At 39.6% G+C, this 27,026-nt stretch overlaps 1 protein-coding gene across 3 annotated transcripts in view; it reads right to left on the reverse strand.

The window, feature by feature from the left end:
• Nucleotides 1-296: 296 nt before the first annotated feature.
• The window catches only part of KLHL18 (Kelch like family member 18), a 278,350-nt gene continuing 251,620 nt past the window's right edge, over nucleotides 297-27,026 (reverse strand). For all 3 annotated transcript variants that reach the window (XM_067140348.2, XM_067140347.2, XM_067140349.2), the window contains one exon: nucleotides 297-2,117. In XM_067140348.2, the coding sequence (XP_066996449.1) occupies nucleotides 1,907-2,117 (211 nt within the window). In that variant the 3' untranslated portion in view covers nucleotides 297-1,906. The remainder of the gene's footprint in view (nucleotides 2,118-27,026) is intronic.

The following is a 27,026-nucleotide window of genomic DNA, read 5'->3' on the forward strand; positions in this document are numbered from 1 at the left end:
TCCAGATCACGTACTAGATTATACGTGTTAGTACTTTTTTGCCCCATTGTTACAAGCTCCAATTTAATAGTCTCACGCACACTAATAAGTGCATCCAACATCACGAAAGTCATGGGGATTCTCTACCATACCATGAATTTCATTCTCCGCTATTTCAATTATCCACCCCATTTTGATGTACTAGTCCTAAATTTCATCGAAGGCTACCCCCTCCAAAGTGAACTAACTAAACAGTCGTACCATTAGAGGCTGCTTTTGTAGAGAACAGAAGTTCAAATATTTCACTACATAGCCGGTATTAACAGCTCTGAATGTCATTTTCGACAGTATATAATACACAGCTCGCCTCAATTTTCTTCAGAATATTTTAAAGGGTTACTCCTTTACGGATCTTTCCTTCCAGGTCTTTCTTGCTTCACAATATCCAGAAACATACTGCATATTCCCCACACTCTGTACATGATAATTAATTCAAGCTCTTTCAATACTATCACTGAATGTATAAATCCAGTGTTTTTCACAATAGTGTAACAATTGAAAAGTATTCATGTGAAGCAGAAAACAGTCATCTCAACGAACAGTATGTCCACTATCTCTTATCATGAATGAGGAATTTTCCTTGTTTTCCTTGACTGCGATCTAGTCACTTCAGTTTGGATATAACCATTTCAGTTGTCTAGCTTGATAAAAAAAAAGTTTGGAAGCAGACCAACAAAGGTAGTTAAAATTATGACTTCCTGTCGGAGTTACCTTGCACCATCTCTCTTTTAGTGTTGGATACACATAATTTCTTCACTAAGTATTGGGAAGGGGAAATAGTTTGAGATCTCTAAGGATACATTTTCACAACTAATCCCTCAGCAGCTCATCAGAGCTCAGTGTTCACTTTCTTTTCTACACCCATGTCATCGTCCTTGTCATGGTTACTACTAGTATGAGTTCTGTAAAGTTTGTTTTGTCCATTTTTATTATTAGTGAACCAATTACTTATGTCACCCTTCCAATGAAGTAGATGTAACACTTTCTATCAAAAGAAAGAGAATAGAAAGCTTTAAAAAAATCATATGATACTCAATAACAGAACGACGTATTAAGAATGGATCTGCATGAACTATATACACTAGCAGGATCTATGTATAAAGGAAACCACCATGAGAAATGTTTTAGGGCCTTGCCATGGATGTTGCTAATCTGATTACAAGATAGTGCCAGTGGATGAAACAAGTTTGAAACTAATTACCACGTGTCATTTTTCATGTTTTACCATGTCCACTGCAAGTAAGGAAAGAATTGTATTTTTGCAAGATAACAAAAACAAAAGGCAAGCATCTCTACTGTAAACCATGAAAATAAATCACTAACATTACGAAGTAAATATATAAAAAAAAATTGCCATATACTGACAGTAAAATATAATCAGGTCACAAAACAACATGGCCTTTCAACAGCCATATTTAAGAACATAGCAAATGCAACCATGTATTACCATCCCACAAGCAGACTGAATATCATGATTACAGTACTGTTAAAATAATTAAGACTAGATTACTACTAAATTAAGGAAAAGAGGTGGGCTCTTAACAATCTTTCCATTCTTTCTCTGAAAAAGAAAGGAGGGGCATTTTTATATTTCTTTTTCTGTTTTATCAATATGGAAACATGAAAAATACCAGGAAAATCCAGTTAACAGAGATCAGGAAAGATGAAAGTTAAGACAATCATATACAAGAATAAAAAGTAAAGGTAAAATTATCTTTACCGTGAACTTTTTGGTTCAATGTAAAGTACAATTATCACAGGTTTCTGCACAGAAAAAACCCAATCGAAATGGTATGCAGTAAATCTTGTTAAAAATTTTCAGTGGAGTTTTTGCGTTTTCTGAAACCACCGGGATCAGTCTGTTAGGTTAGCAGATCGGTATAACACCAACTCCAACACCACCTTCATGAGCACACATTGAAGCAACAAATGACCAAGAGTCTGTACTTGGATCATAGACTTCAACGGAGGATAAATTTGATACTCCATCATATCCACCAATGGCCCACAACTTGCCCATATTTGCCACCAGCGCAACACGGCTCCGCATCACATTCATTGACGCAACGTATCTCCACCTGGTAGGAAGTAAAACCAGTCCAAATCAAGAGTAAAAGGAACAACAATTTTTTTTAAAAATTACCAAGAAACTTATAATTATTAATAATAATAATAACAACTAATGGAAAAGATATGGGAGTATGGGAATGATATGGTGAATGAGATTCATTGACATTGAAAAGGCATATGGCAGTGTCCCCAGGACTAGAGTTTGGAACAGTCTGGTGCATAAAGGAAACGGACAGGGATTAATAAAAATGATCATGGCAATGAACAAGGGATGTTGTAGTTGCGTGCAAACAAGTTGGCAGGACAAGTTGGTTCAAAATCACTAGTGGGCTGAGACAGGGAAGAGTTCTATCCCCAGTTCTGTTTACAATAGTAATGGATGACATCATGAGAAAAGCAAAAGCAGCATATCGAGGAATAGAAATGAACATGTTATTTGCAGATGATATTGTGATTTGGGGAGAAGAGGACATGAAACCAGTTGGATGTGGTGAATGGGGAGATCAAAGAATGTGGATTGAAATAAGTGTAGAAAAGAGTAAAGCAAGCTTGTAGTTTTACGGGACTGTAGATATTGTGAGAACATAGTCACAAGACTTCTAGTTTTACATGAATCCAAACCACAGAGATGTGACTTTTCATTTTTAATTTCCACATGAATTGGATGGGATTAAAGCTGTGGACGCCTTGGTGAAAAGCCAGTGACGATGTAACTCTGCTATAATTCCCATATACAAATCTGAATATACTGGTTCACACTTCACATCGAAATGCAATTAGGCTGTTCCCGATTTGCAGAACATGTTGAAAGAAATAGTATATTGTAAAAGAATTAACAGATGTCACGGATATTCTGAGGAAGCTTTTGTAATTATTTCAGAAAGCAATAACAAAAACTAAAAAAGAGTGTAAGAGCATTTATTATTGGCACGGGTGTTTTCAACATAGATTGGCGGCAGTATAACCTTGTTGTCATTGTTGGTGTTTCATGTGCTGTGGTTGCGTTTTAGTGAACGGAAAAAGTCTCCAAAAAGAAAGAAAAATGAAAGTGAGCACAAGCGAAAGAAAATTAAAGAAACAAGGATACAGACAATAACTACAGCGACATAGCTGTTCCACAAAAAGCTGTTGGTGCAAGTAAGTAAACAGAGGTTACAAAGTACCTAAATAAAATGTAATTTCATTTTTCAGATTCCCAGCATGTGCCTGGTGTGAAAATGGGAAACCACGGAAAACAATTTTCAGGGTTGCCGACAGTGGGGTTCGAACTCACTACTCCGGGATGCCAGCTCATAGCTGCGCACCCCTAACCACACGACCAACTCATCCGGTAATTGGAAAACTGAAATGCGAATGAACTATAAATAGTAGATGAATCATTTAGGGGATAGTAAAACACAATACCTCTCTGAGCAGGGATTTTCATTTTCAAGAACCCTAATAACCAGCCACAATAGAGGGAAGAATGTAGGAGGATGTACAATGAAGGAAAAATTTTTTTGTTGCCTAAGAATGGAGAACTCGAATCAGCATATTTTCTGCACATTCCTCAAAAATACATAGTACAAATATTATTTATTTTTACTTGGTGTATGATGTAAATTCAACCACCGACAGAATATGAAATAAAGGGATTAAGAACTAATGAGTATATTCATGATTTAATACAAACAGGACAATATCAACAGCATTTATACATCATTATAAGAGGTCTCCCCTGTGAACGAAGGGACCTTGCCAAAGCTAAAAATAATCTAAAAATAGGAGAAAAACAGTATATAAAATAATTTGAAGCTATTGGATGTGGGGAGGCTTGCGCATCCCAATGAAGCACATAGCTGTAATCATATTGGATGGGTATCTCTCGAGAGACCAGACTGACGAATGGTTCATCCAATGGGGGAAGGAGAACGGCATCCTTTCGGGAGTTGCAAGGGCAGCAATCTAGATGATTGATTGATTGATATGGCCTTGTAATAATACTGAACACTGTACTGATACTGCTACACGGCTGAAAGAAACTGGGAACTACAGCCGTAACTAACTCCCTAGAACATGCAGGTCTCTCTGCATGAAACAATGATTTATTGATAAAACAGTCTCTCTCATGCGTTTCCTATTTTACTCCTGCTAGCATGGTGTCAATCAATCAATCAATCAATCAATCAATCAATCAATCAATCAATCAATCAATCAATCAATCAATCAATCAATACTGATCTGCATTTAGGGCAGTTGCCCAGGTGGTAGATTCCCTATTTGTTGCTTTCCTAGCCTTTTCTTAAATGATTGCAAAGAAACTGGAAATTTATTGAACATCACCCTTGGTAAGTTATTCCAATCCCTAACTCCCCTTCCTATAAACGAATATTTGCCCCAATTTGCCCTCTTGAATTCCAACTTTATCTTCATATTGTGATCTTTCCTACTTTTAAAGACACCACCCAAACTTATTCGTCTACTGATGTCCTCCCACGCCATCTCGGTACATACCACTTATGTCAAAACCACTTAGTCGAGCAGCTCGTCTCCTTTCTCCCAAGTCTGCCCAGCCCAAACTTTGCAACATTTTTGTAACGCTACTCTTTTGTCGGAAATCGCCCAGAACAAATCGAGCTGCTTTTCTTTGGATTTTTCCAGTTCCTGAATCAAGTAATCCTGGTGAGGGTCCCATACACTGGAACCATACTCTAGTTGGGGTCTCCCCAGAGAAAAATATGCTCTCTCGTTTACATCCTTACTACAACCCCTAAATACCCTCATAACCATGTGCAGAGATCTGTACCCTTTATTTACAATCATATTTATGTGATTACCCCAATGAAGATCTTTCCTGATATTAATACCTAGGTATTTACAATGATCCCCAAAGGGAATTTTCACCCCATCAACGCAGTAATTAAAACTGTGAAGACTTTTCCTATTTGTGAAACTCACAACCTAACTTTTATCCCTGTTTATCATCATGCCATTGCCTACTGTCCATTTCACAATATTATCGAGGTCATTTTGCAGTTACTCACAATCTTGTAACTTATTTATTACTCTGTACAGAATAACATCATCTGTGAAAAGCCTTATCTCTGATTCCACTTCTTTACACATAAACATAAAAGTCCAATAATACTGCCTTGAGGAATTCCCCCCTTAATTATTACAGGAACAGATAAAGCTTCACCTACTCTAATTCTCTGAGTTCTATTTTCTAGAAACAGAGCCACTCATTCAGTCACTCTTTTGTAAAGTCCAATTGCACTCATTTTTGCCAGTAGCCTCCCATGATCTACCCTATCAATTGCCTTAGACAGGTCTATCGCGATACAGTCCAATTGACCTCCTGAATCCAGGATATCTGCTATATCTTGCTGGAATCCTAGAAGTTGGGCGTCAGTGGAATAACCTTTCCTAAACCCAAACTGCCTTCTATCAAACCAGTTATTAATTTCGCAAACATGTCTTATATAATCAGAAAGAATGCTTTCCCAAAGCTTACATACAATGCATGTCCAACTGACTGGCCTGTAATTTTCAGCTTTATGTCTATCACCCTTTCCTTTGTATACAGGGGCTACTATAGCAACTCTCCATTCATTTGGTAAAGTTCCTTCATGCAAATAATAATCAAACAAGTACTTCAGATATGGTACTATATCCCAACCCATTGTCTTTAGTATATCCCCAAAAACCTTATCAATTCCAGCTGCTTTTCTAATTTTCAACTTTTGTATCCTACTGTAAAAGTCATTGCTGTCATAGGTAAATTCAGATCTCCGGGTGGGGACTACACGGGAGGAGGTCAATCACCAGGAAGTTTAATCCTGACAATCTGCAACTTGGAGCGTGGAATGTTAGAAGTCTGAATCGTTGTGGCAGGTTAGAGAATATGAAAAGGGAAATGGATAGACTAAAGTTATGTAGTTGGTGTAAGTGAAATAAGTTGTCAGACAGAGCAGGATTTTTGGTCAGGCAACTACAAGGTTATCAACATTCAATCATGGAGTTGGCTTATTAATGAATAAGAAAATATGGCAGTGGGTAAGCTACTACAAGCAGCAAAGTGAACGAATTATTGTTGTCGAGATAGACACCACGCCAGTGCCAACCATAACAGCGAAGGTCTATATACCTATTATTTCAGCAGATATTGAAGAAATGGAAAGAATACATAAAGGGATACAAGGTTTAATATAACATGTAAAAAGGAGACGAGACTTTGTGATGGAAGATTGGAATGCAGTAGTAGGCCAAGGAAGGGAAGGTAATGCTGTAGAACATGGACTGGGACAAAGGAGTGAAAGAGGAAGTCAACTGGTTGAATCCCGCACTGATCATAATTTAGTCCTTGAAAATTTCTGATTTTGATGCCACTTTTGAGATTTGCACAAATGCATCTGACGTGGCAAATGGTTTTTTTTTGCTACTTGCTTTACGTTGCACCGACACAGATAGGTCTTATGGCGATGATGGGACAAGGAAGGGCTAGGAGTGGGAAGGAAGCGGCCGTGGCCTTAATTAAGGTACAGCCCCAGCACTTGCCTGGTGTGAAAATGGGAAACCACGGAAAACCATTTTCAGGGCTGCTGACAGTGGGGTTCGAGCCTACTATCTCCCGAATTCTGGATACTGGCCGCACTTAAGCGACTGCAGCTATCGAGCTCGGTGGCAAATGGTTTAATGTCAAAAACTTCATTTTTAGTCGGTATTGAATCCAGATTTACATTAAGGAGTGAGGGTAATTGTTTCCACCTATTCAATACTACAATGGTGTGACGTCATTAATACATCACATATTTATTAGATTTCAACATTTGTATTTGCCATCATCCAAACCAAACCAAACCAAACTAAACCCCATGGCACTACAGCCCTTGAAGGGCCCTGGCCTACCAAGCGACTGCTGCTCAGCCCGAAGGCCTGCAGGTTACGAGGTGTCGTGTGGTCAGCACGACGAATACTCTCGGCAGTTATTCTTGGCTTTCTAGACCGATTTGCCATCATCAGCCAAAGGAAAATTGTTAACAAAGCTTCATACAAATCTATAATAACAAAATTTTAAAATACACTGACTGACAGTGACAATGCAACACCAAGGAGGAGTGGTTCGAAAGGGATGAAAGTTGGGGAAAAAACAGAGACGGCACGGACGAATAATTGATGTTTATTTCAAACCGATATGCAGGTTACACAATGCGCACGGCATCGACTCAGTAGGATGTAGGACCATCGCGAGCGGCGATGTACGCAGAAACACGTCGAGGTACAGAGTCAATAAGAGTGCGGATGGTGTCCTGAGGGATGGTTCTCCATTCTCTGACAACCATTTGCCACAGTTGGTTGTCCGTACGAGGCTGGGGCAGAGTTTGCAAACGTAGTCCAATGAGATCTCACACGTGTTCGATTGGTGAGAGATCCGGAGAGTACGCTGGCCACGGAAGCATCTGTACACCTCGTAGAGCCTGTTGGGAGATGCGAGCAGTGTGTGGGCAGCCATTATCCTGCTGAAACAGAGCATTGGGCAGCCCCTGAAGGTACGGGAGTGCCACCGGCCGCAGTACATGCTGCACGTAGCGGTGGGCATTTAACGTGCCTTGAATACGCACTAGAGGTGACGTGGAATCATACGCAATAGCGCCCCAAACCATGATGCCGCGTTGTCTAGCGGTAGGGCGCTCCACAGTTACTGCCGGATTTGACCTTTCTCCACGCCGACACCACACTCGTCTGCGGTGACTATCACTGACAGAACAGAAGCGTGACTCATCGGAGAACACGACGTTCCGCCATTCCCTCATCCAAGTCGCTCTAGCCCGGCACCATGCCAGGCGTGCACGTCTATGCTGTGGAGTCAATGGTAGTCTTCTGAGCGGACGCCGGGAGTGCAAGCCTCCTTCAACCAATCGACGGGAAATTGTTCTGGTCGATATTGGAACAGCCAGGGTGTCTTGCACATGCTGAAGAATGGCGGTTGACGTGGCGTGCGGGGCTGCCACCGCTTGGCGGCGGATGCGCCGATCCTCGCGTGCTGACGTCACTCGGGCTGCGCCTGGACCCCTCGCACGTGCCACATGTCCCTGCACCAACCATCTTCGCCACAGGCGCTGCACCGTGGACACATCCCTACGGGTATCGGCTGCGATTTGACGAAGCGACCAACCTGCCCTTCTCAGCCCGATCACCATACCCCTCGTAAAGTCGTCTGTCTGCTGGAAATGCCTCCGTTGACGGCGGCCTGGCATTCTTAGCTATACACGTGTCCTGTGGCACACGACAACACGTTCTACAATGACTGTCAGCTGAGAAATCACGGTACGAAGTGGGCCATTCGCCAACGCCGTGTCCCATTTATCGTTCGCTACGTGCGCAGCACAGCGGCGCATTTCACATCATGAGCATGCCTCAGTGACTTCAGTCTACCCTGCAATTGGCATAAAGTTCTGACCACTCCTTGTTGGTGTTGCATTTGCTCTGTCAGTCAGTATATGTATATACAAATTGAACCATACTCTTTAACTATTTTGTGTATTAGGTGTACATTTTTATTGAAATTACTAGCATATTTCTTATGCGATATATTATAATTTGTTGATTCTGTACAATCTTTTGGATATAAATAGTTAAAACGTTGTCAAGTCCTTATAGTTGTTGCAAAATTCTGATTAAGCATCTACTTTAGTTAAAATCAATCTCTTAAAATTTTTTACAGCTGCTTTGACCTTAAGGGCATACCGTTTTTTCTTGGCCAATTATACATTCTAGTTACTAACATGCATTGAAATAAATTCGCCTAATGTCATATTTGTAACATTAAACATATTTGTGCTTGGTATGGAGATTCATTGCAATACAAGTCTTTAATAAAATCTATCTCTTAAAAATTATAGCTGCTTTAGACATTAAGGGTATTCAGTGTTTCTTGGCCAATTATACATTTTAGTTATTGACATACATTAAAATAAATTCAACTGATGTCATTTTGAAACAAACATTTTTATGCTTGGTATGGAGGTCCATTGTAGTGAAGGTCTTTAGTGAAAAACAGATCCTCGTAACATGAATGTTAGCGAACTATAAAATGGGGTTCATTCTGCCTTGGTAAAATGTGAAGTTAAATGACAATCCTTTGTGAATACAGTGCGTTTAATAATATTAATGTGCATTTATAGTCTATATTTTGATTGTAGTGTCCTTAATTATGGAGAGACTTGATAATAATAGACTGGTGGACAGGATTTCTTGAAGAACATTACGTTCAAAGGATTTGAGATTCTAGAAATATCTCGATCCAAGACGGACCTAAAAGAAGGAATATATTACGTATTAGCGTAACAGAAACTGAGATAAGGAAAACACTTTTGTTTGTAAGCTGAAACTTACCTCAAGCACCAAGTTGTCACGAGTAAAGCCGAAGAGGAACTGCCTTCCGAAATGACAGACAACAGAGAGCGAGCACTAGCGGAGTGTGTTATGTAGGGCAAGGGGCGATCGCGGTAATTTGAGGCCATTGCTCGGGAGGGCGTGGATTACGGTGGGAGTAGTAGGCAAGCGGGTTACGTATCATTTTGTATACTGGTTGATTTATTGGTGTTTTAAGATTGTTAATTACTGCAATGAGTGTATCAAACAATATTGTAGGTTTTTCGGATAAATCGTTCAGATTGTAGTTAGGGTTATAGTATTGGTCTAGTAAGATGAAACACTGCTCCGTTAAGTCAAGTAAAGGACCTTTCCCCATTATTTCGATGACGTATATATCATGACTGATATCATGAAAACTACATTTATAGTCATTTATGTGTTGTCCTATTGCTGAGAATCTCCTATATTTAATAGCATTGACATGTTCGTTATATCTAATCTTAAAGGATCTCCCTGTTTGCCCAATATATGTACTGGCACAGTTGTTACAGTGAAATCTGTATATGCCCAACTTATCGAAGGGGTTAGAAGTGTTGACTAGCTTAGAGTTGTGGAATATGTCAAGATTTCTGTTATTAGTTCTAAAGGCAATATTGATATTTTTCTTCTTAAATATTCCTGTAATTCTGTAGATGTTAGGATTAAATGTGAAGTTTGAGTAGGTTTTTGATTTAGTTATTTCTTTTTGTAAATTGGATTTCGGTCGGTGCTTAAACTTATAAATTATTCGTTCTATAAAACTCTGGTTGTAGCCATTGTGGGCTGCAATGCTACGTATTGTGTTAAGTTCTTTACTTAAATCTGATTTTGACATGGGAATGCTAAAAGCACGGTGTGTCATACTATTATAGGTTGCCCGCTTATGGCTAGGAGGATGTATGGAGTCTTGTGGAATGGTTGTAGCGGTGTGTATTGGTTTTCTGTAGATCTTATACTTAAAAGAAAACGGAAGCAGAGTGATGGTTAAATCTAAAATGTTAAGGGTTGTTTACCTCAGATTCTATTGTAAACTCGATGTCTGGATCAATATTATTAAGGTGTGACAGGGTAGTAGATGCGTCAGAAATATGTTGGTCCGTGATAATAAACGTATCGCCTACAAATCTGGACCACAAAAGTATGTTATTAAATCTCTTATCTTTCTCTATTTTTGTATGTTCAAGGAAATCTAGGTACTGTATATTAAAATGGGAATGCTCTGCGAGCATTCGCGTTCATGTACTTCTTGAGGAGAACTCGCTAACACCCGGCTGTATGGTTTCAAAACAAGCGCCGAGCGCGCAGGCATTGTGGGGGACAGCATGCAAGCAAGCGCTGCTATGGCGAGCCATCCAAGGCCAAGTGACAATACAACAAAAGTTCTTTTCAATTCTATGGCATTTCATCACGAATGGAAGGTTAAACCGTAATTTCGAGAACGTCACCTCGTAGGCCTAGTCAATAAATGCTACTACCAAAAATGTCATTTAAATTGGCGGAAGGATGGCCGAGATATGAATTTTTTAAGATGCTCGCATTTACAGTCTCGCCGTCCGACCCTGGGCAATAAAAGAAGGTCGCCAGCCTAGAGTGTGTCAGTGTGTATACAAGCGAGCGCATCGCCGTGAACCAGTCGCCTCGCTATGTGATACGGTTTGTTACTCTGTCCGGCTTAGGACCGGGGTTCGAAAGTACGTAATACTAGTGTTGAAAGCCTTCTCTGTGGACTCTAACTTCGCGTGTAAGCAAAAGCTTATTCTTGTTAATATCAGTCTGTCGAGCTGTGCAACATCATTTCGTTTTGTGAACTGTGCAATTGAAGAGACTGTACATTTTGAAACTGTGCTTAAAGGACTTAGGGCATAAAGACTGTGCATTAGTTGGTCCCTCTACAAGAGACTGTGTTAGGCTATTTCGTAAAAGACAGTGCCTACTTTTCTTTCAAAGACTGTGTCAATCACTCCGTGAGAAAAACAGTGTCAACATTTTCTTTTCATAAAACTGTGCTACCCTTCATTTTTAAAAGACTGTCAATCCATTTCACAGAACTGCGCTAACATTTACTTTCATAAAACTGTGCCGATATTTCCTTTCACGGACAGTGCTGATTCGTGGAATACGGTACCTTTATTTCTTTTCGAGGGACTATGTCAATTCCCCTCATAAAGACTATGTCTAAATTTGCGTGTAATATTGTGCCTCAGTGAAAATCTTACCTCTGAGAAATTACGTGATTTTTGTTAAGACTAGGTCGTAACAGAACTTGGTTCTCTTTCACAAGACTGTCATAAACTGTTTCTTTCTGTCTTCGCAGAAGCTTTAATTTATTTCTACGAGTGTGTCTGCTAGGACATCATTTATTTTCTTTTGAGATTGAGTGAAGTGCTAAACCATCGTATCTCAGAAAGTTCCAGATTATTTTCATTGCTTATCACTTCAAGTTCAATAGTGACTATTGCACGAACAATATTAATTATTCTCACAGAACTGTGGCTTTGAATTCATCTTTTTTTTTTTCAAAAGTGCGTCCAACATCAATTATAGTGGAACCTATTCGACCAGTAAACAGTGTCTCGCCTTAATTCGCAGTGCAGTGCGGTAGAGAAGTGTCGTATCAGATTCCATTGACATTCTGTGCGAAAGTTCTACATTTCTCTGCTCCTTTCATAGGACTTTGTGGAATACAAAACTCAACAACTATTCCATGCTGCACTATCATCAGACGACCGCCCCAGGTTTGAGTCTCTGTCAACATCAACGGCTGACAACAGCCGTGGGTCAACACCGACAACGTGGGATGACTTCGACGACGCCTCCTCCACATCTTCAAGGGCATTCAAACTATTCGTTTGTAAAAGGTGATATAATTTCTATGCATTTTTTTTAATAAACTGCAAGTTCCACTTTAAATATGAACTTATTTCACTACCCTTCTCTCGTACTCTCTAAAGCATAAACCGTACACGCCTTGGCGTTATCCATGCTCTCCGCAAAACTGAAGTACGGGCGTTCCTGTTTCAATATATTGGCGAAAATGTCAGATGCTGGTGAACCCATGGCCAGTCCATCTTGTTTGTGTATTACCTTATCGAATATGAAGTAGTTACTATTGATTAGAAGTTTTAGGGTGGTCATAAAATCTGCTATTTCTAGCTGGCTGAGTTTGCAATGAGTACGTAGGTTTTTAAAATTGATTGGTAATACTTTTTCTGGTTTAATATTCGCATACATGTTGGTAATATCGAATGAATGCATTGTATGATGAAGTTGCAATTTAAAGCTGTCTAGATTTTTGACCAATTCTAAAGTGTTATTCACGGATTTGTTTGCTTGAAAAGTGTAGTGTTTACTCAGGAATTGTTGTATAAATTGCGCTGTTTTATAAAGAGGGCTCGGTCTAAAATTTACTATAGGACTTATAGGAACTCCTTCCTTATGGATTTTTGGTTGGGCTTTGACCATCGGTAGACCAGGGTTCATATTGATCAGTTGGTTTTTTTCACTATCAGTCAGCAAAAAAGTTGTGTATTTTAGTATCTGTTTAAGTTGTTTTTGAATGAATTGAGTTGGATCTTTTTCAATTATTGTAAAAGAACTGTCTGTAAAAAAGTTTTTTGTTTTGGTTATATAATCTGTTTGATCAATTATAACAGTAGTGTTCCCTTTGTCTGCTTTGGTAATGATGGTTTTTGTGTTTTTAGTCTTATTCTTAAGCTGTAGAATCTTTTCTATTGGCGTGTTGCGCTGTAGTTATGGTGTCTACCGGTGCACTGAGAATGTTTTTTAATTGTTTCTTAGCTTCATGTCTGACTTCGTCCTGATTATCATAAGGTATTTTGTTAATAGATGCTTCTGTCTCTATTACTAGTTGTTTAGCCATATTCGCTATGTTGTAATTGGGCCAATTATGCTTAGGACCTTTGGAGAGGATAGCAATTTCTTCTTCGTTAAAGTCAGTGTTGGAAAGATTGATAAAAGGCGGATGAAACAGGGCTAGAAGATGGTTGTGTGTGTTATTTGAGATCGCATTCTAGGCGGCCTGTCGTCTGCACTTGATTTACTGGAAAGGATATGAAATTTATGGTCTAATGTGCACTGTTTCTGAGAAAGTATAGGGGTTAACTTATTGTAAATTTTTTTTTCCTATTTGCTTTACGTCGCACCGACACAGATATGTCTTATGGCGACGATGGGATAGGTAAAGCCTAGGAATGGGAAGGAAGCGGCCATGGCCTTAATTAAGGTACAGCCCCACCATTTGCCTGGTGTGAAAATGGGAAATCACGGAAAATCATCTTCAGGGCTGCCGACAATGGGGTTCGAACCCACTATCTCCCGATTACTGGATACTGGCCGCGCTTAAGCGACTGCAGCAGTCGAGCTCGGTGCTGTAAACTTTATCTTTCATACAGACGATTGTTTAGAAAATATTTTTTCTTATGCAAAAAACTGTAATTCATTTTGCAGCCAAAGCTTGTTAGTTTTTTTTTGGTACTCTTTTCTGATGTGGTAGAATACGTCATTTATTGTTTTTTTTTTAAATTAGGTGTCAGATTATTTATGATACACTTTTTAATAAAGTTTGCATCCTTGCTCAACTTTCCTATTTTGATTCTTGAGCTCATATATTGTTGAGCTTTAGTCCTTGCATGGTACACCCCCATTTGACCGTATTGTTCCACATACGGCAGTGTTCTGTTCCCGTAATTGTCTCGCGAGTCCAACGCTATTGTAATAATTGTCCATATAGACTGTATACCCCTGGCCAAGATAATTTTCAAGCAGCTGAAAAACTGTGCTTTGTAAATTCGCACCACTTGCATCATTTATATTGTCCCTACACGCCACGGTTACACCCCAGAATGCGATTATACACACGCTTGTACAATCACAAACCAGCTACGCAGCTAGTTGGGCCAGCGCAATGCTACCTCCAGAAAGAAAACAAAAGAAGTGCATTGGGAGGGAAAATCGCCGTGGCCATGTGGTTTCTGTTGAGTAGAAGCATTCATAAGGGTATTACCTTCATATCTCTCGCACATATTTGTGACCAAAATAGACCCCAGCTGCATAGGAACGGCTCCAGTCCAAGGTTGCGCTCATCCGGGCTAACTCGGATACGGTCCACAGCATGGTCAAGCGCTATAGGCAAATAACTCAGATACGGGCGTGAATGTGTTAATGTCTAAAGCAGCTGTATTTTTAAGGGGTAGATTTTACTAAAGACTTGTACTGCAATGAATCTCCATACCAAGCACAAGTCTGTTTAATGTTCCAAATATGACATTAGGCGAATTTATTTTAATGTATGTTAGTAACTAGAATGTATAATTGACCAAGAAAAAACTGTATGCCCTTAAGGTCTAAGCAGCTATAAATTTTTTTAAGAGATTGATTTTAACTAAACTACAGTAGATGCTTTATCAGCATCTTGCAACAACTACAAGGACTTGACAACGTGTTAACTATTTATACAGGGTGTCCACCAAATCCAGATTTTAAAATTCCCTGACATTTCCCTGTTTTCCAGACATAAAAACCAGTTTTTCCCCGACACAAAATGACAAAAAACAAAATTATAAAGGAAGTATCAGTTATATTAAAATACATTTTTTTAAAAGCAATTAATGTTCATATTAAATTTCAAAACTTGGAAGTTTAATTTAGTCTAATTAAATTCACTTTAATTTTTTTTTTAAATGTACTACCATTACTGCTTTAGTGAAGAAATTTCTTCATAGCCACCAACGACTGTCGAGCTTCTGCCATCACCCTCCGCTTCTTTTCTTCTAATTCTTTTAACAACAAAGCGGCCTTTCTCTTATTATTATTACTATTATTATTATTATTTTTGCGAAGAATCTTCTACTTCCAATGCTTCACGTTTCTCTTTTAGATTTTGAACATACAAAGCATGAGCACTCCTTGCAGCATGGAGCATGTTCTTATTAATGAAGACCTTTTCAATTCCACCAGGGTTTGGGATAACATCATATATTATTCTTTGTGCTACAAGGGATACTTGTAGCATGTTCTCGACTAGAATTTCTTTATTAAAAGGAAAACCACGTTCAAGTGAAGCATTTCCATGAAACAATATTAGTATCGTTTTGAGAAATGAAGCCCACTTTACTGTTTTCAAATTTACTGTTGGAAAAACAGTGCGAAGCCAAAAGTGATCTAACCTCTCGTCTTGAGAAGTCAAAGAATTCACTTCTTCTTTCAAAGTATCATTCTCACAAACAGAAGTGAACCCCCTTTGTACATGATCGGCTTCATTACCCGAGATCCATTTGTTTTCAACAAAGGCATTTAAAGCTATCCTTAGCAGCCCGCTGCTTACAGGCTACTTGGCTACACTCAGATCGAAACAAGAAATTAATTTAGTCAGTTTATATGCCCGCGATGAGCAGACCCAGCCAGCAGCTGGAAACTGCAGATGATGATGACTATGACAAGCCAGTGGTGACCTTTCCAGTAACTTCTGGCATAAAGCTACCATTCCTCTTAGACAATCTGTGCAAAACACTAACATATCTCTATCATTTAATCCAGGATTGCCATGAAGTGCTGCTTTAGCAGCAGAACCTATGTCAATTTTAGATGCAGGCAGAAGATTTTCTTTACTGTCTAAATTCGTTTTAGGACATTTTCTGAAGACTGCACCAACTCAGACTTAACAAACCTTGTCATGACATTTATCATCAATAAAAGATTCATAAAGGAGTGATGCAAATGGAAGATCTGTCTGAAACTTTTAGGATTTCTTTTACTGTCATTTTATATGAATTGTGCACAGTATGGAAGCCACAAGATCCAATGTTCAACAAAATAGGAGCATATAGACCATCATTTAATAAATTACTAAAATTCTGAAGGAACTTTTTATTAACATTTGGACCATCCATTGAAATTTGCAAAAAAACCACTTAACAAATTTGAGGAGGTAGAGTGACCAAGAAGCATGGAATCAAAATAAGAAGTGCATATTTCATTAGTATCAGGATTGAAACTACGAACTACAAGATCCATTTGGTCCATCTGAGAAAATTTATTCAGTGACTCGTCAAACCCAACGGTGAAATGTGTGCACTTACCCAAGAACTTGTTTATGGAAAGAGAGAGCTAAACCATGAGTGATTCTATATGCAACTTTTGTTCTGTGCAGTTGAACTTTCGAAGTTGTTTCAGAGCCTGGAAACATTACCGGAAACAAACGTACACTAGCTTCACTGGCACGTAAAGAATGGTGTTGCACGACGGTATACATGCACCATATAATCTCAGCTTTGGTTACTTGCTCTTTTGAAAGATAATTCTGTAGACATCTCGTCTCTGGTGAACCTTCTTTAATGGAAGAAGAAGAAGTGGAGTCACATGTGATAAAGTTTGTTGTGGTAGCTGTGGCAGGCAGAGGGCAACTTGTGCGCGGCCAGGTATTATCTACTGAGTTTAAGTCTCTTGTTACTTCACTATTCTAATGTTCCTTTTTAAAATAACTTGAATGGGATGACAAGAACTGGCTGAACTTGACACTACTGGCATGATCTTTCCTCCCATGTGACTTTTTAATGCCTGCTTGCCAATCTTGCAAACAGTAAATGACGTTTTACATATTATGCAGATTACAATATTATGCAATATGCTGAAAATTTGTCTTGAGGCATAGATTTCAACCATGTTCTGAAAGTACCATCAAGCAGCCACCTTTTATTAAACAAAGTTTTCCTTGGCTTTGATGAAGATATTGTTAGCTAAGAAAAGAAGAAAGATAAGGATATTGTAAAAATCTTTTAAATAGTCCTAAATTCCGCACAGCTTTCTTCTAAATTGACAGTTCGTAAAACCTGTGAGCACTGCCTTATCTATGCTGCCAGCACTCTACTGCTTCAATAACAGCTGATGCAATATAACTGCGGCACACAGCCCTCGTAAAATGTAATACCGTACTACAAAAATCACACGCGAATCACTAGTGAAAACAAATTCGCAAATCCTTCTAAGATAGTGCATGCACTTCCTAACAATATCAGACACAAACAAGAATAGGTACATTATCAATAAGAATAAAAGAAATAAATTATTCGCAACTAATGACTGGCATAGGAAGGATGTTATATGGCTGATTGAGACCACGGTGCCAATTTTTGCTGAGTCACATTCTTGCCACTTGTTTTTCATGAACTATACTGAGGTATGATACACAGACTAACTATATACTAACCAACACACGGATGTAAATACAATTCCATCTACACTGAACACTATTAAACCTATACCACACACACCGAGTGAGGTAGCTTAACCACATGGTGATGTAAACAATACAATTGTCAGCCAGGTTTCAAAATTGCACTCAACCGATATAAATCGATATGAATGGCAGCTTGGGATTGGCTAGATCAAAACCGAATACATCCAAACATACTTCACAAACTCAAAATCTCTTAACCAACAAACAACCTTCATCCTTTTTTTTTTTACGTCGCACCGACACAGATAGGTCTTATGGCGACGATGGGACAGGAAAGTCCTAGGAATGGGAAGGAAGCGGCTGTGGTCTTAATTAAGGTACAGCCCCAGCATCTGCCTGGAGTGAAAATGAGAAACCACGGAAAACCATCTTCAGGGCTGCCGACAGTGGGATTCGAACCCACGATCTCCTGAATGCGAGCTCACAGCTGCGCGCTCCTAACCGCATGGCCAACTCAGCCGGTAACCTTCATCTCACAATGTGATGTCACTATTTTAAATCTTGTTCTGTATTCACAAAATTACACGATATTACAAGCTACTAGTCGTGCCTCAAAACTTCTGAACCCCTCACACGAAAGATAGGTTGGAAACTCAATGTGAAGCAGCCCAAATGGTGTTACGATGCACTACACATTTACATAAGGTTTACCTACGTCAGCGCATTTAATAATAATAATAATAATAATAATAATAATAATAATAATAATAATAATACCCGTGTGGGAATTTACCGGTTACCTCTATTGGGCACGTCTTATTGGAATTGGGGAAGCTCGCTGGCTCTGCTGCCAGCAGAGTCAGAGGGTAGTAGGGAAATAAAATACCACCGTGAAAAAAAAACTGGTCCCTTGCCAGGGTTACGGCAAAGACTGTTAAATGACAAGAAGCCAGAAAACATCTTGAGGTAACCTCTAGGGCTAACAACCCTAGTTGTAAAAGGATGGGTACCCGTCCAAAGCAAAGTCAAGTCAAAAAGCATGATGGCACAACATTTCAAGAAATCAATCAATCAATCAATACTGATCTGCATTTAGGGCAGTCGCCCAGGTGGCAGATTCCCTATCTGTTGCTTTCCTAGCCTTTTCCGAAATGATTTCAAAGAAATTGGAAATTTATTGAACATCTCCCTTGATAAGTTATTCCAATCCCTAACCCCCCTTCCTATAAATGAATATTTGCCCCAGTTTGTCCTCTTGAATTCCAACTTTATCTTCATATTGTTATCTTTCCTACTTTTATAAACGCCATTCAAACCTATTCGTCTACTAATGTCATTCCACGCCATCTCTCCGCTGACAGCTCCGAACATACCACTTAATGATGTAGATGTTGATTCCCATAGGGAACCTAAAATATTTGTCCTGAATGAGTAAATTTATAATACCAATATAATGGTCCGTTATTGGACATTATAAATTTTCCAGCTAACTCATTCTTGGTTGCCTGCGTTTCGCCCTCGTGTGCTAAGTTAGGCTCGTCAGTTGGGACTTAGCACAACACCCAAGACGCAAGGCTAGTGCATACCGTGGAGGCCACTGCATACGCTATTTGAAGCCACCAGCAGTGCCAATGCACTATGAGAGCTATGTCTCATTTCCAAAAATTCCCTATGGGAATCAACATCTACATCATTTGATGGCCAGGCAGGCATCTATTTTTGGAAATGAGACATAGCTCTCATAGTGCATTGGCACTGCTGGTGGCTTCAAATAGCCTATGCAGTGGCCTCCACGGTATGCACTAGCCTTGCGTCTTGGGTGGTGTGCTAAGTACCAACTGACGAGCCTAACTTAGCACACGAGGGCGAAACGCAGGCAACCAAGAATGAGTTAGCTGGAAAATTTATAATGTCCAATAACGGACCATTATATTGGTATTATAAATTTACTCATTCAGGACAAATATTTTAGGTTCCCTATGGGAATCAACATCTACATCATTTGATGGCCAGGCAGGCATCTATTTTTGGAAATGAGACATAGCTCTCATAGTGCATTGGCACTGCTGGTGGCTTCAAATAGCCTATGCAGTGGCCTCCACGGTATGCACTAGCCTTGCGTCTTGGGTGGTGTGCTAAGTCCCAACTGACGAGCCTAACTTAGCACACGAGGGCGAAACGCAGGCAACCAAGAATGAGTTAGCTGGAAAATTTATAATGTCCAATAACGGACCATTATATTGGTATTATAAATTTACTCATTCAGGACAAATATTTTAGGTTCCCTATGGGAATCAACATCTACATCATTTGATGGCCAGGCAGGCATCTATTTTTGGAAATGAGACACAGCTCTCATAGTGCATTGGCACTGCTGGTGGCTTCAAATAGCCTATGCAGTGGCCTCCACGGTATGCACTAGCCTTGCGTCTTGGGTGGTGTGCTAAGTCCCAACTGACGAGCCTAACTTAGCACACGAGGGCGAAACGCAGGCAACCAAGAATGAGTTAGCTGGAAAATTTATAATGTCCAATAACGGACCATTATATTGGTACTATAAATTTACTCATTCAGGACAAATATTTTAGGTTCCCTATGGGAATCAACATCTACATCATTTGATGGCCAGGCAGGCATCTATTTTTGGAAATGAGACACAGCTCTCATAGTGCATTGGCACTGCTGGTGGCTTCAAATAGCCTATGCAGTGGCCTCCACGGTATGCACTAGCCTTGCGTCTTGGGTGGTGTGCTAAGTCCCAACTGACGAGCCTAACTTAGCACACGAGGGCGAAACGCAGGCAACCAAGAATGAGTTAGCTGGAAAATTTATAATGTCCAATAACGGACCATTATATTGGTATTACATACCACTTAGTCGAGCAGCTCTTCTTCTTTCTCTCAATTCTTCCCAACCCAAACATTGGAACATTTTTGTAACGCTACTCTTTTGTCGGAAATCACCCAGAACAAATCGAGCTGCTTTTCTTTGGATTTTTTCCAGTTCTTGAATCAGGTAATCCTGGTGAGGGTCCCATACACTGGAACCGTACTCTAGTTGGGGTCTTACCAGAGACTTATATGCACTCTCCTTTACATCCTTACTACAACCCCTAAACACCCTCATAACCATGTGCAGAGATCGGTACCCTTTATTTACAATCCCATTTATGTGATTACCCCAGTGAAGATCTTTCCTTATATTAACACCTAGATACTTACAATGATCCCTAAAAGGAACTTTCACCCCATCAACGCAGTAATTAAAACTGAGAGGACTTTTCCTATTTGTGAAACTCACAACCTGACTTTTAGCCCCGTTTATCAACATACCATTGCCTGCTGTCCATCTCACAACATTTTCGAGGTCACATTGCAGTTGCTCACAAACTTGTAACTTATTTATCACTCTATAGAGAATAACATCATCCGCAAAAAGCCTTACCTCCGATTCCACTCCTTTAATCATATCATTTATATATATAAGAAAACATAAAGGTCCGATAACACTGCCCTGAGGAACTCCCCTCTCAACTATTACAGGGTCAGACAAAGCTTCACCTACTCTAACTCTCTGAGATCTATTTTCTAGAAATATAGCAACCCATTCAGTCACTCTTTTGTCTAGTCCAACTGCACTCATTTTTGCCAGTAGTCTCCCATGATCCAGCCTATCAAATGCTTTAGACATGTCAATCGCGATACAGTCCATTTGACCTCCAGAATCCAAGATATCTGCTATATCTTGCTGGAATCCTACAAGTTGAGCTTCAGTGGAATAACCTTTCCTAAAACCGAATTGCCTTCTATCGAACCAGTTGTTAATTTCACAAACATGTCTAATATAATCAGAAAGAATGCCTTCCCAAAGCTTACATACAATGCATGTCAAACTTACTGGCCTGTAATTTTCAGCTTTATGTCTATCACCCTTTCCTTTATACACAGGGGCTACTATAGCAACTCTCCATTCATCTGGTATAGCTCCTTCGACCAAACAATAATCAAATAAGTACTTCAAATATGGTACTACATTCCAACCCATTGTCTTTAGTATATCCCCAGAAATCTGATCAATTCCAGCTGCTTTTCTAGTTTTCAACTTTTGTATCTTATTGTAAATGTCATTGTTATCATATGTAAATTTTATTACTTCTTTGGCCTTAGTCTCTTCCTCTATCTCGACATTATCCTTGTAACCAACAATCTTTACATACTGCTGACTGAATACTTCTGCCTTTTGAAGATCCTCACATACACACTCCCCTTGTTCATTAATTATTCCTGGAATGTCCTTCTTGGAACCTGTTTCTGCCTTAAAATACCTATACATACCCTTCCATTTTTCACTAAAATTTGTATGACTGCCAATTATGCTTGCCATCATGTTATCCTTAGCTGCCTTCTTTGCTAGATTCAATTTTCTAGTAAGTTCCTTCAATTTCTCCTTACTTCCACAGCCATTTCTAACTCTATTTCTTTCCAGTCTGCACCTCCTTCTTAGTCTCTTTATTTCTCTATTATAATAAGGTGGGTTTTTACCATTCCTTACCACCCTTAAAGGTACAAACCTGTTTTCGCATTGCTCAACAATTTCTTTAAACCCATCCCAGAGTCTGTTTACATTTTTATTTACCGTTTTCCACCGATCATAGTTACTTTTTAGAAACTGCCTCATACCTGCTTTATCAGCCATATGGTACTGCCTAACAGTCCTACTTTTAAGACCTTCCTTTCTATCGCATTTATTTTTAACTACCACAAAAACAGCTTCATGATCACTAATACCATCTATTACTTCAGTTTCCCTATAGAGCTCATCTGGTTTTATCAGCACGACATCCAGGATATTTTTCCCTCTGGTTGGTTCCATCACTTTCTGAATCAGCTGTCCTTCCCATATTAACTTATTTGCCATTTGTTGGTCATGCTTCCTGTCGTTCGCATTTCCTTCCCAATTTACATCTGGCAAATTCAGATCTCCCGCTACAATCACATTTCTTTCCATGTCGTTTCCCACATAGCTGACTATCCTATCAAATAATTCCGAATCCGCATCAGTGCTACCCTTTCCCGATCTGTACACTCCAAATATATCAAGCTGCCTATTATCTTTAGAAATGAGCCTTACACCTAGAATTTCATGTGTCTCATCTTTAACTTTTTCGTAGCTTACAAATTCTTCTTTCACTAGAATGAAAACTCCCCCTCCCACCTTTCCTACCCTATCTCTACGATACACACTCCAGTGCCGTGAGAAAATTTCTGCATCCATTATATCATTTCTCAGCCATGATTCAACTCCTATTACAATATCTGGTAAATATATATCTATTAAATTACTTAATTCTATTCCTTTCTTTACAATACTTCTACAGTTCAACACTAACAATTTTATGTCATCCCTACTTGATTTCCAGTTCCCTGTTCCCTTATCACCGCTCCCTAGGCCATCTCGTTTCCCTGAATGTACCTCCCTATTACCCTTCCAAACAAATTTCCTAACATACCCCAGGGGGTAAATCTTCGGATAAATCCCTCGTCGTGAACACCACGGCGCACGAGTCTCGTTCGGATTCTGGGGGAGACTCGACATCGTGCAAGAGACGAGTCGGAGCGTCTCGGTGTACCCCGAAGAGTCAAAAACTCAGGCCAAAATCTAAAACCTTTCTAGCAACTTTCAATATAAATTCACTTACACGAACTGGCAAGCTGTAAACCCTTACCAACGCTCTTCACGAAAATCAGATATCCATAATGGCCCTACAGGAAACAAGGTACCCAGATGAAGAGATTTTTGAATCCGAAGGCTACCGATTTTTCAAGAGCAAAGCGCAAAGAGGAATCCTCAATGGAGCTGTGATGCTTGGAACCGCGTTTGCTGTTAGAACCAAGATCCTTAAATCGGTTGCAAATTTCAAACCTGTGAATGACAGATTGTCTATACTCACAATTAAATGCGCAAACAAAACCTACGCCCTAGTTAACACACATGCTCCTACAAACGATAAGAACAAGTCTGATCCAAACGAAGTTGATAATTTCTGGGACCTACTGGATGAAAAATTAAACAAAATCCCCAAACACCATGTCAAGCTTCTTTTGGGTGACTTCAATGCCCAACTAGGTCGTGAACAGAAGTACAAGAAAGTTATAGGAAATTACCCAGCTCACAAAAGAACCAATCCCAACGGCAAAAGACTGGTGTCCATTTGCGAAAATAACAACCTGCAGGCCATGTCGACCCACTTTCGCCATCTACCCAGAAAGTAAATGACTTGGCGTTCTCCCGTCCAAGCTCTCGGAGAGTTCCAAATTGATCATGTTGCAATCTCCAGGAGAAACAGCCCTGAGATTATGAATGTCAAGGTAAAGAAAGGCATCAATGTGGCCTCAGATCATTATATGTCTCTTATCAAATTCAAACCAATTCCTGCAAACACAAGGAAGACAACCAAACAGATCACACGCTTCGACAAGGATAAACTTCGGCAAAGGGTCGAGGAGTTCCAGGAGAAGGCTAGACCAAATGACTGACTTTAACAACGCCAAAAGTCTCCTTGTTGAGACCGCCAAAGACGTTGCAGAAATCAAGACAAGCAAAAAGCATGGCTGGTGGAATAGTACCTGCGAATCAGTCCTCCAAGAAAGACTCAATGCGTGGAAACAGTACTACTCTACGAAATCAGAAAATGATTGGGAAACCTACAAAACCCAACGTGCCCAAGCAGCTAGGGTGTTCAGAACTGAGAAACGTAAATGTCTAGAGATGTTATGCGATATATATTCACATCAATAAACATATAAACATATCACATAACGTCTCTAGAGGTTATGTGATATATATTCACATCAATAAACATTCATGGTATTGAAAAGGTGGACCTTTAACATTTTCATTTTACTGTAAACTTGTCAATCTCGCGCAGCAACTCTCCAATTCCAGATCTTGAGGATGTGTGCTGCGTCCTGATGTACACCATCTTCCCATCTGTTACGTGGCCTTCCTCTTTGGAATTCGGTGTTCTTCCAGACTAATTAAATGACCTGCCCATTTAAGTCTCTTAATTCGAATGGCATGCGACAGGGGTGCCTCCCCATGCACGGAATATAGTTCATTGTTATATCTAATTCTCCATTCCCCTTGTACGCATATGGGTCCATAAATTCTCCTCAGGATTTTCCTTTCAAAGGAATCTATCTTCCCCACGGCTTTCTTTGGGAGGGTCCAAGTATCACTTCCATACATCACTATACTGCGAATGAGGGTTTTGTATAGCATAACTTTTAGGCTTTGGTTTATATCTCTACTTCTGAAAAGTGGTAGTACTGCGAAGTATGCTCTATTGGCAGCTTGAATTCTTGCCTCTTTCTACCATTTCCTCATTCTTGTTGGTTTGATGTACACCAAGATATTTAAACCCATCCACCACCTCAACTTTGGATCCTTCATGGACAAGTTGGTCATTTGTATACTTCCTTCTCAGAGCCTGCACCATTACCTTCGTCTTTTGTTCATTGATCTTAAGTCCAATCTCTTTGCCTTCTCTACTCAAGTCATCAAATGCTTCTTTCTTTAACTCTCCTTGTTGTTCTTCCAATCAAATTAATGTCATCAGCATATCCAAGTACTTGAGCTGTTTTGTATAGAAGTGTTCCACTGGTGTCCACCCTTAACTTTCTAATCACTGATTCTAGTGCCAGGTTAAATAGAATTGGTGCCAAGCCACCTCCTTGCTTCAATCCCTGATTCACCTCGAAAAAGCTGCCTACTTGAGTCCAAATTTTCACTCCCACCAGCGTATTTCTCATAGTTAATTCCACCAGTTGCACCAGCTTTTCTGGTATCTTAAACTCTTAATATCTCCATTAACTTATCCCTGTCAATAGAGTCATATGCATGTTGAAAGTCGATAAACATCTGTACTACATCTATGCCCTGTTCCCAACACTTCTCCAAACCTGTTTCACACTAAATATCTGATCAATAGTGGATCTTCCCTTCCGGAATCCTGCCTGGTATTCTCCTAGAATTTCTTCCGCCAGGGGTTCTAGTCTCTTCTTCAGGATGGAGGTGAACAGTTCATATACTGTACACATCAGTGTGATCCCTCTATAATGGCTACATACCGACTTATCCCCTTTCTTGTATATTGGGCATATGATGCCTTTGCGCCAGTCTTCAGGCATTTCTTCTGTATTCCACACACTCACAATTAGATCATATATAGCTTCTTGTAGTGTGGTTGCTCTGTATTTCAACAACTCTGCAGGGATTCCATCGATACCTGGTGCTTTATTGTTTTTCAGTTGCTGTATGGATTCTATCACTTCTTGCATAGATGGTGCTGTGACTTCTGATTCATTTGTCTCATAGTTATTCCTTGAGATAGTGTTTTCCCTTCCATTTCTACTGGGTTCAGGAGGTGTTCGAAATATTTCTTCCATCTATCTTGGATCCCTTCTTTATCTCCCAAAAGCTGTCCATCCCTGTCCTTACACATGTTTGTTCTTGCCTTGAATCCTTCTTTCACTTCCTTAACTTCTCTGTAAGCCATGTAGCGATTATCTTCTTCAAATTCCTCCACTATTCTAGCCATTTTCTCATTCAATTTTCTTCTCTTCTTTCTTCGACATACATTCCTTACTTCTTTATTCTGGTTTTCAACCTCTTGTTTTTTCACCCTTGCTGGTCTTTCTAGGTATGCTTTATATACCTTATCTCTTTCTTCTATGGCTTTTTGGCATTCCTCATCAAACCATTCCTTTGTGTTCCTTTTGGGTACAATGTCTAGTGTGTCCTTTGCCACGGCCTTAACGCCTTCCTTCAGAGCAATCCATTTAGTTTCGACCGTTGCTGTTTGGTCCTTATTATATTTCTCTACGAGAACTTCTGCCATTCTTTCCCCGCATCTTTCTGATACTTCCTTATTCTTCAGTTCACTAGTATTGTACTTTTCTATCCTACTCACTACTACCTTCCTTGCTTTCAAATTCAGCAGCACCTTAAGATTGCCTTAACTAGAAAGTGGTCGGAGCCACAACTTGTTCTTCTGAATGATCTGACATCCGTGATATTGGATGCCCATCTTTTCTCCATCACTACAGGGTCTATTTGATTACGGGTCTTTCCATCTATCGATATCCATGTTTGCTTGTGTCACTTTCATGTTTCTGCTGGTAGTAAGGTCAAGCAATCTCTGTCCATTATCATTAGTATTGTTGTGTAAACTATGGATCCCTATTATTCCTTGATATATCTCCTCCTTCCTAATTTGTGCATTTAGGTCTCCTATTATCAGCTTAGTATCGTTTGATGGGATTGAATC

This window comes from Anabrus simplex, chromosome 2, assembly GCF_040414725.1.
Source record: "Anabrus simplex isolate iqAnaSimp1 chromosome 2, ASM4041472v1, whole genome shotgun sequence".
Taxonomy (NCBI): Eukaryota; Metazoa; Arthropoda; class Insecta; order Orthoptera; family Tettigoniidae; genus Anabrus; species Anabrus simplex.